The sequence below is a fragment of the Rhopalosiphum padi genome, chromosome 4 (assembly GCF_020882245.1).
Source record: "Rhopalosiphum padi isolate XX-2018 chromosome 4, ASM2088224v1, whole genome shotgun sequence".
In the NCBI taxonomy this organism is placed as follows: domain Eukaryota; kingdom Metazoa; phylum Arthropoda; class Insecta; order Hemiptera; family Aphididae; genus Rhopalosiphum; species Rhopalosiphum padi.
The window spans coordinates 1,651,362-1,666,724 of NC_083600.1; the positions used below are offsets into that span (position 1 = coordinate 1,651,362).

General features: G+C 31.2%; 2 protein-coding genes across 4 annotated transcripts in view; one reads left to right on the forward strand and one right to left on the reverse strand.

Moving 5' to 3' along the window:
• The window catches only part of LOC132929125 (uncharacterized), a 28,338-nt gene extending 20,121 nt beyond the window's left edge, over positions 1 to 8,217 (forward strand). Inside the window, 8 exon segments of the mRNA XM_060994235.1 lie at positions 1,171 to 1,712; positions 3,335 to 3,947; positions 4,651 to 5,039; positions 5,041 to 5,111; positions 6,056 to 6,407; positions 6,409 to 6,543; positions 6,545 to 6,742; positions 6,745 to 8,217. Coding sequence (XP_060850218.1) covers positions 1,176 to 1,712; positions 3,335 to 3,947; positions 4,651 to 5,039; positions 5,041 to 5,111; positions 6,056 to 6,407; positions 6,409 to 6,543; positions 6,545 to 6,742; positions 6,745 to 6,921 — 2,472 coding nt within the window. The 5' untranslated portion in view covers positions 1,171 to 1,175 and the 3' untranslated portion in view covers positions 6,922 to 8,217.
• A 2,179-nt stretch (positions 8,218 to 10,396) lies between these two features.
• On the reverse strand, positions 10,397 to 13,522 carry LOC132928560 (DET1- and DDB1-associated protein 1). Of its 3 annotated transcripts, none has more exons than XM_060993336.1 (5): positions 12,981 to 13,522; positions 12,148 to 12,277; positions 11,596 to 11,657; positions 10,916 to 11,039; positions 10,397 to 10,772 (listed from the first exon to the last, which is right to left on the reverse strand). In XM_060993336.1, exons 1-4 carry the CDS (start codon positions 12,981 to 12,983, stop codon positions 10,947 to 10,949), a joined length of 288 nt encoding a protein of 95 aa, XP_060849319.1. In that variant the 5' UTR covers positions 12,984 to 13,522; the 3' UTR covers positions 10,397 to 10,772; positions 10,916 to 10,946. The 3 variants fall into 3 exon arrangements, with proteins under 3 accessions (XP_060849319.1, XP_060849318.1, XP_060849317.1); XM_060993335.1 differs by having other exon boundaries at positions 10,920 to 11,039; positions 12,981 to 13,520; XM_060993334.1 differs by having other exon boundaries at positions 10,397 to 11,039; positions 12,981 to 13,520.
• Positions 13,523 to 15,363: the final 1,841 nt, after the last annotated feature.

Genomic DNA, 15,363 nt, shown 5'->3' on the forward strand with positions numbered 1-15,363 from the left:
TAGAGTTTGTTTTGAATTTCGTATGTAGATATACGTAGGTCAAATAGGTAATAGGTATACTGTTATACTTATAGTATATATATATATCATATATGCTAATACGTTATTATATATAATAACTTATAATAAACCCTATAATCGTTTATAATTTGATGTAAACACAATTTTATGTCATGTATTTAGTGTATAATACATAGTTTACTACATCAATTATTATGACTATAATACGAGATTCAACTAAATAATACGTTATGCACATGTGTTATGCGCTGTTCTTGGTAATTACCTATATTAATACTTAATTAATATTTAATATTCAAGCTCTATTTCGTTTAAAATTGTTCATGGTCAAAAGTAACCACGTGCTAATGTAACGGGCCTATATAGCCATATAGGCTGCTTACCGAATAATATTTTAAATCTGAAGCGGTTCATTGACATATTCACGTGTTCTTAATAGTTTCCCTCCCTATGCACACATCATACGTGTATGGCTGACTCATTCGGGCACACCCGAAGTGACTCTTGATTTCAAAAATATTCACTTGAATTGCCTTCTATTTAAAAAAGTTTGCCTTTTGTACTCGAATATAATTTATCGATTTACATGGTTTAAAAATTATATTTAATTGAAATATCATTAATTTTAAAACCTAAAAAATAAAAAATACAACTGAAATATAAATTTTCTCAAAAAGAAAAAATAAAAGAACCGTAACGATAGTTTAAACGATAATATGTCTAATATCTATGTATAACTGTTTTGCTAAAAGCTTGCTACAGTTTATATTTTGTCATTATGTGTAATGTGAACTATCATAATTATAAATATTAAACAATTTTAAATATAAAGATTAATTCTAATATAGTTAGGTATTATGGCACAAACGAAATTAAAATAAGTAAAATCCAATGTTATATGATAAAAAATAATTGTATCATCGAGGTTATTATATTTTATATAATAACACGTAATTAATTATATTATGCTAGGATCATTCTATATAGATATAAATACTTTGACGCGAAATTGAGGACGTGATAAATCGGTAACGAAACAAAAATTAATAACATTGTATCTAGACAGAAAACATTTTATTATCCATGTTAAAATATTAATAATAATAATTTTTAATTTTTTTTTAACACTGTGACGTTGATTTTGTGCAGGAAGGATGTCGTGTGTGGCAGCGGTGATGGCAGTCGTACTCGCGGTACTCCAAATTACCGGCGGCCAGCTGCATCGGTCGCAGAACGAAGATCCGCTGCAACGGCACGGAGATGTACAAGGACAGATGGATGGCGAATGGAAGTGTCCGGAAGTGCGGAACGTGTCGTGCGCTTGTGATCTACCGCACACATTACGCTGCACCGGCGGCAAGTCGACGTTCGAGACTGTGGCCCAGGCGCTCAGAAATCTGTCCGGTACGTCGTCAATATCGCTTCTGGACTGCACCGTGCAGAACGTGGGCTCACTTCCGGCCAGGATGCTGGACGGGGTCTCGCTGCACGGGCTGGTCGTGTCGTCCGGCGAGATCAAGTCCGTTTCGGACGCCGCGTTTGACGGGCTCGGGTCTCCGCTCCAAGCGCTTGGCCTGCCCAACAACCAGCTCGAGCGGGTACCCAGCTCGGCGCTGGCCATGCTCAGCGGGCTCGAGAGGCTCGACTTGTCCCACAACCGTTTGCACACCATTCACAACAATTCGTTCAAGGTATTATACTTAAGTATTTTGTATATGTATATTGTATGGGATATAGTAATAATACTCTTGGAAAACTTAAATTTTCGTGCTTTCGTATAAGGCCGTATTAGTTGGTTATCGTATATAGTAGATCGTATTTTAATATATATTATACTAAAGTGAGCTGATCTTGCACGGAGTTGCCCGTGATAAAATTAATGCCCATAGATTAGATTTACCCCTTTTTTAATTCCGTTAAATGTAAAATGCATAGATTTCCAACAAAATTATTTGGGTTGTTTTGTCCAATTATAAAAATATATAGGTCTGAAGACTGAAATTATACTCAATCATAATAACTATTTTATTTTCTATAATCAATGGTAACAATATATAAATAAAAAATTATAGTTTCACACGAGTCAACCAATCCCTGTGTAAGCCCTTTTTAAATTAATAAAATTGGCTTCGAGATACAAATCCTCGAGTATAGTATTACCTGTATGTACCAAATTTTAGAATCATGAATGCGATAGACTTTGCTGATTTGCTTATTATACGCAAGTACACTTATAAAAGTAGGTATAACTTTAATATGTGTATCTTTTAATTAATGTAAATATTTACAAAAATCCTACTTTTTTAATTTTTAAACTTTTAAAATTTTTTATTTAACCATGAAAAATATCATTCAGTGATTTTTAACCAAACACACACGAATATTATTAGCAATTACAATAGATAGATACATAATAATTATGTCATTGGGTTTATAGTTTATTTACCAAAATAAATTGCGTTAAGCTCCATAAACTCACTGAAAACGATTTTTTTTTAAATAATTTAATTTCCTTTGTTGTTTTGTTTACTACAAATGTACATATACTGATATACTACATAATATATAGCTACATTACTAACGGATATTGCGTAAACCCAGTCACACGGTATACAAAAATCGTACCGGAAGTCGAAAATACTTGCGTCCTACGCATGTAGGTTTTGATTTACCATATGGTGAACGCTAGCAATTGCAGCATGCAGGTAATTAGGTGTCTTACCTGGGTAAATAATATGTCCCCGATAGGGTGTTTTATGTTTATAATCTTATTTTAAAACTATTGAGTATAGACGTCTAGACTCTAGACGACATATGTGGTTGTATATATATAATTAATACCTTACTCGGCACGGAGCATTATAGTATGGAAATAAGATTACATTATTACAGTATTATACATTATGTATTTCTGCAATGCTTTTAATGTTAATATTAAATGCAATAATATTTTAATTATTATTATATTTTTTTAAATTTAAGTTTACAATAAGCCACCCATGTATGGGGTATTGGGGTACACATATTTTTTTTTCTAAAAAATGTATTCAAAGTTAGGGATTAAAATGTACATAAAAATATACTTAATTTGTATTACTTGTATGTGATAGTGAATAATATAGTTTTATGTAGTAGTTTAATTAACAATTTGCAATAATTATATTGTTAATAATAATATATTATGTTAAAAAGGACGAACCTTATTATGTAAATATAAAAAAAACAATGGGACTTAATTTAAATTATAAACCTAGTTACTTTATATCTGTTTACTACATATTTTTAGTGTATTAAATGTTGTTTTTTATTGCAGGGATCGCCAAATTTGACGTTTTTGGATTTGAGCAATAATTCCATTCATTTCATCAGCCCAGATGCATTTGTTAATCTACCGTTTTTGAAAGTGCTTCGTCTCCAAAACAATCTGCTTACGTCAGCTTCAACTTCCCATCTCCAAGGGCTTCGATCGTTGGTCGATTTAGACCTTAGTTCTAACCTGCTGGCCGGTCAATTAGGTCCGAGCACGTTGCCTAGGTTGCCGAATTTACAGGTCATATCGCTGGCGCATAATCAGCTCAACAGCGTTAGGCGTGGATCGTTTGCTGGACTCGAGGGCATAGTGTCGCTTACGCTTAATCACAACCAGATCGACGTACTCGAGGATCACGGTTTCAGAGCGGTGCCTACATTGTCCCATTTGGACTTGGCCAACAACCGCATCGTGGCGGTGTCCAGTGCTTCACTCGCCCACCTGACCAAACTCAAAACGCTCGATTTGTCACACAACTTCCTGAGGAGTTTGACGTCCGATCTCATCGTACCGCTAAAGAGTATCCAAGTTATAAAGCTCGACGACAACGATATATCAATTGTGGCTGAAGGCGCACTGAACACCGGCAATCATATAACTAGCATATCTTTATCAGGTATAGGACTGCACTTAATTATATCTACGAAAACACGTTTGATCATACCTTTAATAACGTATTACATAGTGCTAATTTATCATTTATCGTTATATATATATATTATTCATCGTTAACGAGTAACGTCATTACCGTCGCAGATAGGTACTAATTAATTGATTAACGGTTATTTTATTGTCAATCGTCGGTATTGAAATTTTCGAGTTTTTATCGCATGGGTGCATTTTATGGACCAAACTGTATTCACGATTTATAGAATTCCAATTAAAATTTTCCGTTGTAGTCCTTCAGTCGGTTATTGTATTACAACTAAAAAAATCAAAAATCAAATTTAAGGTTTGTCCGTACACCCTGGTTCGAAAATTCGATTATTTCTTCACACAAGTATAATCATAATTATGATGAACGACTTAGAACAAGTTATTTGCAAAAAACCTTCGTTTGGTACCGCTCTATAGTTGTCACTCCATATATATATATAGCACAATGTATCACTAAAGCAATATACCAAATAAGGCAACGGCCAACATAATATGATAACACAACGTTTTGGCTATAAGCACTATAAGTACGCGTGCATAGTTTGGTGTCTGCGCAAGAAATTTTGTTTATATCAACTACGGTACTAACAGCATAATGTTTGCGATAAATCAGAAAATATATATTTCTAATTTCTATATATATTTCCATTGTGAACTTTCAGACAACCCGTTGAACTGCGACTGTAGTCTATTGTATTTCGCCGGTTGGCTGTCCAATCACAGTGCTACCCACGCGGCCGGCGATACGGCTGTGTGCGCCACTCCGCCGTCGCTGGAAAACGGCCTGCTCCAGGATCTTCCCGTATCCAAGTTGACGTGCGGCGGCGAGGACAGCGTGCCGCCGCCCGAAGGTCCTCTCGCTTCGATGCAGCCGTATACCGGTACGAAAATCTCGTTGCGCTCTTACCAGTTCGACGGCAGCCGGATCAGCTTAGGTTGGACCGTCGTAGCGCCGGTCATATCGTACTACTGCAACGCACTAGTCATCTACGAGGACGTCGGCAACCACGAAGTATTGCTCGACTCGAAACCGGTCAGGTGCAATTCGTCCCCAGTTGCCCGACGCCAAGAGTCTGACACTGTCGCTATCGGCTAACGAGTTACAGCCGACGCACAGTTACAGGTTGGTGCTATAATAATTAATTATAATACTGCAGAGAGAATATAATATATATATACGTATACGTATCACCCTAACAGTATCATATTATACAGCAACTGTATCTGTGTATTCAAAACTGAACGGCTCCCGTGCGCGCGCAATCTAATATAAATCTACTCGTATAGTTCTATACTAACAAAAAAAAACATGTTTTTCGTGAGCAAACAAATCCCTTATATGAGCACCAAGGGCGGATACAAGGAGGGGGGCAATGGGGGCAATTGCCTCCCCTCGTTCACAAAAAAAAGTATCATATTATATTCCAACAAAGTTTTTTTTTTAAATAGATGATGACCTTTTTTTAGTTGATAACTAACAAATTGCCCGGCTCCCGTTTAGGACCACTGTATCCGCTCTTGGCTCCTACTATTTAATGTGAAATGTGAAAACGAGTTTCGAAAAGTAAATACATCTTAAGTACCTATAAGATTATCTATGCACCAAATTTCATAGTTAAAATGCGATAGAACGTTCCTTTTTAAAAGTACGTAGATTGATATGAATATTTACTTCAAGTTTTTATTCTTTTTGGGCAATCTATACCGCAGCAATCTTCAAAGTAATAATCCCTGGAAATTATTTTTAACAGTACACGTATATTTTAAGAAATAATTGAACGTTAAATTTTTAATCAGCTTTGTCGATAAATTAAAATACTGATTTATATTGGGTATGCAATAATAATATGTATATACCTATACCATTTTTAATCGCCAATTAGAAATTTTTGCAGAACAATATTTTAAACTTTAAACGGTTAAATTATAATCACGAGAATAATCTAAAATGTCGATCATTAAAATATTGTTTTAAGTGTTTTCAATATAATAGTTGAATTTGAAATAATAATAAAAAACAAATCGATTATTCTGTCAGTTTCTAATGAATACGTTCATCATCCGCAGGTATTGCGTGGTACTGGTTGAAGGATACGCGAACGACAAATCGGACGAATCGGCCATGGTGCTGGGCTGCAGCGACATCATACCTCTGGTGCCGAACGCCAACCAAGTGGTGCAGCCCAACAACCGGGCGGCGGCAACGGGGACCGCGGACCCGCCAGACATCCAAAACCTGACCACGTCGTTTGTGCCTCCGTCGTCGCTGTTCGTGGCCGTACACCTGTCGTCCGTGCGCCCGGACGCCGGTAAGTGTACGATAACGGTATCAGTGTACACGATGGGCAGGCCCCTGGCACACCACCGGTTGAACTGCACGGCGCCCTGGACTACGGTCACGGATCTGCCGACCGAGCGGGTCGTACCAGGTGTGTGCCAGCATCGGTTCAAAGTTCCCCAAAGACGACGAGGAGACCATGGTGTGCACGTCCGTGGACGGCGGCGCGGGCGGCATCGGAACCGGCGGCGGTGGCCCTGCCGACTGGTTGTTCGCGTGCGTTGGGTGCCAAAAGTTACGCGTTCCTGTTGTCGGCCACGTTCACGGCCGTCGTGTTCCTGTTCGTGTTGTTGGCGTACAGGACTCGCGTGTCGGGCGTGCAGCAATAGAAGTCGACCGGCCGCGCGAACGCCGTCCAGACGCACCAGTGCTTTTTGCCAGTGCCACCACCCGACAACGGCACCCACCGGCCCAGGAGTACGTGAAACTTCAGGCCACCACCGTCTGTAACAAGCAGTGTGGATGGTTGCTTCTGCAGTTGACGTCGAACTCGCGGTCAAAGTCGACCGTCACTCGCTCTTGCGGAACACGTGGCCGCCGAACCGCTCAGAACTTTTCGGAATATTGTAAAATGTATAACGTATTTAGTTTTTAAGTTTGTTTTTGTTTTGTCAAGTCGGCCGAGGAGCTTATTTTAATATTATTTAATTAGGTATATCAGCTATTCAACGTGCCATATTGATAGTTAACTGAAACCTTTTTTGAGTTTTGACAAATTCCTCACATTATAAATATGTCTGTTGATGTTTACGTTCAGATTGATAATGTAGTATCACGCAGTAATATGTGTATTTTTTTCGACTGGATTCTTCGACGGAATTTATAATGATTGGCAGGTGGTGATAAACTTCGATACTTCTGCAGCTAGTGGCGCAATTGTATTATGTAGGAAATACAGCACTCCCACAAACTCCACGGTTTCAAAATTATAAGTTATTTCTAAGATTTTGGGATTTTGGTGCGGGCCGCGGGGCTTAGTCCTTGCGATAATATTTCCTTTCTAGTTTCATCTACGGAAAAACTATTTTATTCATATTTTATCATGTCATATAAATATTTTTTACGTCTATTACCTAACCTCGTGTTTGGTCCGAGGTGTCGTTAAATGTTTCAAATTAATATTTTTGTAAACATTTTCAATACCATTATCTAAGTTTGATTCGACAAAATACATTTATTTTTCAAGGAAACGTCGTACCTACGTTTGAATAATTGTTATGATGTTTATTTGTTATCGTCTATCATGCTTTAATATAATATAGGTAGAGGTTTAATCTGAATAAACACTCAACATCCCGAACTTAGTTCACATATTTTAGGTAGGTAGGTATTACAATATAAGAACTGAAATTTAATTTAACACTATTTAACAATGTTTACTAACAAAATGTTAAAAATGTATTTTAATAAGTTTATGGTATTTATTATTATTTTTAATCAATATTGTATCAATATTTTATTAAAGTTCATCTCAATTTAATTTCAGTAGGTGCATGCCTTCTATTTCTTTAAAGTTACATTCTATACTTTTATTTATTTTCGTATATAATTTTTGTACATCGCTGTAGTATAATTTAACTTGTTTATTTTTAATATTGTATTGTATAATTTGATTTTTAAACACTATTTTTACTATATATATATATATAATATAAATTATAACATATAGATATAGTAAAAAATAGTGTTTGAGTGGAACGAAAGTCATATTGTGATAATGTACGAAGAGTAATGGTTAGTTATATAAAGTACTTAACGATTATCATCACTGTAAATAAATTTAATATTATAATATTTATAACTGTACATAATATTGGACGATTATTGTTGGTTTGTACCTAATCATTTATATTTATCAATTGAAAATAAATCTAACCGTTTTTAATCCTGATTTATCTATGGCTATCGACTATCGTACATTTTTAAGTACCTAGCCACCTAGGTACCTACTACCTACCTTATTTTATGTGAAATATTGAGCAGTCAATGAGGGAATGAGGGAATGCCCGACATGGGAAACATCATACGATTGAACTCGATATTTTTACCTAAAATCTAAGTATAGGTAGGTGCTTTTATTTAAATTTACAAAAATATTAACTATATGTTTATATGTAAACGAATCCAGAACGACATGTATTAGAACGAGCGATTCTATTATAATACTATAATAGAGTATAAATTCTATACTATATATTATAGAACAATAGTACCTACATATTATATTATATTATAACATTATTATTTATTATTTTTATTATACTGATATATATCGTTGAATATTTGAGATATGTAATAATAAATTTAAACATATTTAAAACAATTAAACAAACGTTTTCAATATGTAACTATATAACAAAGACTAAAGAGATATCAGATATGAATACTATTATTTGATTGGAATATGCATTATTTTAATGTGTTCTGTAAATACAATAAGTACTATAAATTATAACAGTATAATACTTGTATTTATAACATTAAAAAAATTGAAAAAGTAATTATAAAACTTTAATAAACAATTTAACATATTTAGATATTTTTTTTTGTAAACTGTGTTAGTTTTCTTCATATATGTTGAAGACAGCAGGTATCTATTTTACTTTGTTCATGATTTAATTCATAGCAACATAATTTATATATTAATTGATTAACGTCGTTTAAAATGTTATCATATTATTTAGGCTATTGCCTATATGGAAATAACTTGTGGATGATTGTTCCTCGCCGATGGCTGGTAGAAATCTATGCTAAACTCAAACAAAAAGGCTATTTGTAAACTGCGGCAAAAAAAATTAATATTATACAATCTGCGACAAAACTGATAAGATATATTATACAAACTGTGGCAATTTATTTTATTTACCTTATATTATATACTATGTATATATACCTACATACCTATTTGTTATTATTTACTTAAATATAAATATCATTTAATTAATTATATTATGTTGGCCGTTAAGTACAAATTAGTTAAGAAAATTCACATTTATTCTTAAGTTTTAATGCAATAAAATAATGGTTCCTTTATTTGTGATAACACTACTTATAGTACTTGGTAGGTATCTACCTATTTAGTTAACACCTAATAATCAATAATGTTTATTCAGGATGGAAAACAATTAATAGTGTTTAACAATTTTAAATTTAAATATGAATTAAAAATAAGTGGTTAAAAAATATGGAAATGCTCAAATAAAACATGCAAGACCAAATTGGCTTTAAACAACGAATTCTACAAGAATAATCATTTTTGGTACATAATCATGAATCAGATTCTACAATAGTCAATAGTCTCAAGAAGTATAAATAAATGCTGCATATTTTAATATTTAATATATTATTTGTATAATAATACAAGATTTTTAAAACAGTACCTATGATATATATTTTATTGTTGATGGATACAGTCATATAGACGGGGTCCGATGAATGTGGTGGCTCTGAGCACATCTTTAAACCCTTAGTAATGGCTACTATTTTTCAATTCTATGCAATAATAATAAGTATATTAAAACAATTAATATAAAAAAATAAATTATAATATGATATGAGATATTATAATACAATAAAAATTAAATTATATTAGAATACATTATATTGCTATCTTTAATAGTAAATATTACAATTTTAAAATGCTCATAAATAACTTAAAATTGAAATATCTATTTCAATAAAAACCCAAAAGATGCCTTGGATTATATTTTACATTTAAATTTGATAATAAGTAAATTCATTCTAATATCTAATATTCAGTTAACAGCAAATATTGGTTTTACTATAATATATAAAATATAGGTATTTTATGCAATTGTATTTACTCAAATCATTAATTGATTTATTTTTAATATTATAATCAAAATCGTCAAATAAATATGTAATGATTTAATTTAGTAGTAAACTATTTCCAAGTAAATATTTTATTATATCATGTTAAATTAATATTAAACTTATAAGTTATAATAAACAATAACATTGTATAAGCCAAATACCAATATATGATTCTTATTGTATGACATTTTTGATCTGAAGCTCAATTCAACACACACTCACATAAATAACAAACATTTATGACATGTCAAAATAAATAGATATTTATTGTATTTTGTTTTATACAGGAATATTTAATACTAATGATGGAACATAAATAAACAATTTTGTGTATAGTAACATACAATTGTTAATTAAGTATAATATAGTGAAAAGTTAACCACAATATTCTCAGTATAAAATTTTGTTACATAAATAATTAATATGAATTTCGTAATACAATAAATACAATATTAACATATAAATACAATATAATGAAGACAAATGTAAATAGGTTAAACAACTAAATGAACTTATTATTAAACATACAATATTATCAATAGAATGTTTATTTAAGCTTATAAGTTGTGAATATCCAAACTAACAGTTGTCAATTGAATATTTTTGCAAACTCTAAAAATCATTCAAAATAATACCATATGTGTTACTAATTAGTTTTATATCCAGACTATAGTATATCCTTAAATTAGCAAATTTCATTGTTCTTAAAATTAGCCAAATCAGGTATTTTAGTCCAAAAATTTTAGATAACTTACTTACATTGGAATTATTTTATTACCAGAAGTTTTACAATACACCTAGTTCTACTCTTGGACGTTTTCTAGACGATGAGGCAGATTCTTCACCTGTTTCAACCAATTCTCTTTTTTTACCTCCATGCTAGAATATAAATTAAATATATTATTATACAAGATAATTATGTGTTACTGCTATTAGATATTATCATAATTTATAATTATAAAAAAATGAAAATATGATTCAATATAAGATTATAAGCTGGTATGTCTTATGTATAATTTATACAGAAATATGTACATACTTATTTAAGTTTTAATAAAATAATTAAATATTATGGAACACAAAGTAATATTTCTGTGATTTTGTTGTTAATATATTATATTCTAAAATAATACTAAATTTAGGTAAATACTAAAATAGCCATTTATAAAAAGTATCCATGGCTACATAACTTGAAAGTTTAAAAAGATAATTTATACTTAGAAATCTTTATAATGAGTAATAACTTTTACTATTGTATATATACATTCAATTTAAGTATTTACAAAGCATTAATAAAATATGAATAGTATTTATTTTTTTGAAATTTTATAAACATACCAAATAGTATTATTAATTAAAATAAGATCTAATATTTAAAAACCAGTTAATAAGAAAAAATAGTATACTAAATAGGTTCTTTGAATTACACATTTACCTTTTTATCCCATTGGTTATGTAAATACCGGAGTAACAAATTTGACTTGTCAGTAACAATAACTGAAATTAAAAATAATACAATTTAAATTTTAAAATATAAAAACATTGACACATTGTAAATGATAATCCTGTATTAAATAACAGACATATATTACAGTAATCATCATATTTTGTTTCTATAATGAATACAAATTAAGTTAGAACTCACAGTTTTCATTGCATATTATATACAACAAATAATGTAAGTATTTGAAAATAAGTATGAATTTCAAAATATATAGTATATTAATATATTGTTGGTAAACATTATATGTGAATGGTATTAATAAATACATTTTTTAATTTTAATGATATTAAAAATATATAATAACTCTATTCAAGAAGAGAAGATACAGGTAAATTATTATTCGGAAATAAATTATGTTGGATTTAAACTGTCCTACCATATGAATGAATGAAAATAGATTATGTCCATACATAATTGCTACAGTATCTTTTTTTTGAGAATAGAGTTTAATTTATTATAAAAAATAAAACAATAACTACAAACTTTGGTCGCAAGGTTGATCATCTGTTGTTATGTAAACTGGAACACGCTTACTCCGACCATTGTCTGAATGGAAACGGGAAAAATTGCGTTTGTCAAAGGATGGCATGCCATCCAGGAATTCGGCTATAGACTGAAATATAAAAAAAATAAATCAATTGTTTTTATCATTAGTAAGTTAGAAACAAAAAATGATTCTGAATCTTTTATTACTAATACAATATTAATATGTATTATAATAATTTACATTATGATATTATTGATATTTTAATATATATTAATAAAAAATATAATGGGAATAAATTTGGCATTGTCACTGCACATCGGTCAAAAATTAAGCTGGGACTAGCAAAAAGAATAAACCGATCAGATGTTTAATTAAAATATACATCATATTATGATGTACTCTAGATTCAGATTGTATGAGTTAAAAAAATATGTGTCTGTATATTGTTATTAAATTGTATGTATTGATCGACATATGTGAAGAACACTACTAACCAAATCTCAAAAAATAAAATAGCAAAAATCTATAGCAGCTCTATTTGACAATAGAAAACGATCGAGCTGGAATAGTTTATATTATACTAGTGTTTCATCGAAAAATATAATATCATAATGATATTGTTGTGTTCTACCTAGATTCAAATTTTATCTTAAATTCAATTAAACCATTCCACACAATTTAGAATTTCATAAACAGGATGTAAATCAAAATATCTATGACCTTTAACGAAATGGCATCGTCCATGGGTAGATAAAAAGTAAATTCACGAGTAAGGCGTGTGGCGTTGTACCTACCATATTTTTTATAAGGTATGGAATTTTATACTCACCATTTTTTGGTACGTTGCGTAGTCCAAAACGTGTGCACAGGAAATCGGATGCTTGTTTTGGAAACGGCAAGTGGAATCGCTAAACGCGGTACGCCAATATTATCTCTGGATATTGCGAAATGCGAATATTATATTGTTAGTTAAAATTGTATTGCCTTGTAAATGACACTGTCCGTCCGGTCCCAGTGAAAGTAGAATAAACACTAATGGTTGAGCAACGATAGCCAGACAGACAGTACGACACGCTGTTTGTCGGAAATCGGAATCGTAGTAGGGCTGTTACTACAGGTAGGCGACCGTCGACGGAAATGAAAATTAAAAGGTGATCACTTTGTCTGGCAGTCGACAAATTAATTAAGTAAATTGGTGTATTTCATTCCATAATAACGAAAACGATTGGGTAAGGTTTGATAAGGAGATGAACGCTGTTGAAAAATGACGAAAAACGAAAAACGTGTTGATAACCGTCTTCAAATTCGGTGTGGTGGTGCGATGGTCGATATCATTCGGTATCGCATTATCGTGATATCAAAAACAATACCGGAAACCGTGACACTGACACACTGTCCGCAGGCCACAGCACCGACAGTTTATAAATTAGTATAGTAACTAGTAAGTTTGTACGGTACAGAATGTTTAAAAAAAAATAAATAATTTCAAATTAAAATACGTAACGTAGGTAACGTGATATTATCACGTCATTAGATTATTATTGAAATATAAATTGTATAATATTATTTAAACCGTGAAAAAATATGGTTTTTTTTGTTATCGATTTGCACGTGTTTTTGTTTATGTTCTACCACGCCTATGCGTTGATCTACTTACAATTATTATAAGTTTGATTATTACAGCCTTTTTTTGGAAACTTATGATATAATATTGTCCGAATAAACTCGCTACACACTATCTACGCCTGTCGCCTACTACCAAACTAGCTTACTGCCTATTCACAACGTGTGGACAATCGTTGCTCGTCCGCGAATAAAGTCGACGACCTACCTACCATTTCGCTATTTACTGGCCGTTTTACTCTCCAACTACTAAGTATGACAAAATAATATATTTTTTCCTGTTCTCCTCTGACTATCGAGTGAAATTGCTTTGTGTTAATCCAATCGATATGATCTATAAAAATCAGTGATGTCGTGCCCAAGAATTTTAAATGGAAGGGGATACCATCATATTATAAATAATCATAATATACATTTCAGCGATTCGCGCGGACAGACCCAAAGACGCAAATAGCTAGTCTTAAGAAGTTAGTGATGTGAGAACGTTACCTATACAGACTTACAGTAAGTTGTTGTCTCTGTTTTATAAACATACAATATACGAATACAACATAGTAAATTTGCGTTTAGTAGAAACAATTGTGTGTTGTTAAGTTGTTTGCTTTAATATTCAATGGCTAATTAATTTTTACCATTTTAAGTAAAGTATATGCGACTTATATTAAAATTAATGTCTTGACGTGTAGTTTAATATCTAGATATTCAAAAAAATATTGGATTAAAATTGAATATAAAATAAAATGTTGATGGCTAATTTCACCAAAAAACTATTAATAATTAGCCATTTATGTATTTATATTTTCCTATTTTTATCAATGTTTAAAGTAAGTTTTATCGATATTTTATATGAAGTTGGCTACTATGAATGTTTTTAAAAATATTGTTAATGAATCGAACCTATTTTCGATCCTTAAAGTTAAAAAAAAAGTATGAAATTTAATTTATAAAATGTATTATAACTGTATTTTGAGAAAAAAAAAAAATTTTAAGTGTTTAACATCTTAAGAAAAAAAATCTTAGTTAAATACATTTAACTTCGTTCTTACAATAAAGATCAATGTCATCACGCGAAAAATGTGAAGCAAGATTATCACCAATCGATACTTTTGGACCCACTTTATTTTTTGCTCATAACAGTCATAACAAATATATAGTTTTAAATCAATCCTCGAAATTAACAGAATCTATAACCAACCAGACTTAGATCTATTATATCTTGCTTTACTTGTGCCATCTCGGCACAGTAGCGGCCAACTCGACTATAACCTTAAAATGTCTAATAAGTTCCTAAGTTCCTAATAGTTTTGATATTTTTTAAACTTAAGATTTCATCAGAAATTAAAGCTTACCATATTTATATACTTTATTTGAAAATGACCAACGAATTCATACATACCTTTATTTTATTTCTGTTCATCTGTTGCATTTACTGATTATTATTCTCGATATTATTTTATTATGCAAAATTACAATATATGTCGAATATTGCCTATACGAAACCCCTTAAATAACAATCTGTTAATAAATTTAAAATTATTGAAATTTACATATTAAAACTTATAAGTTTTTTTACAATTTAACTTAATCTA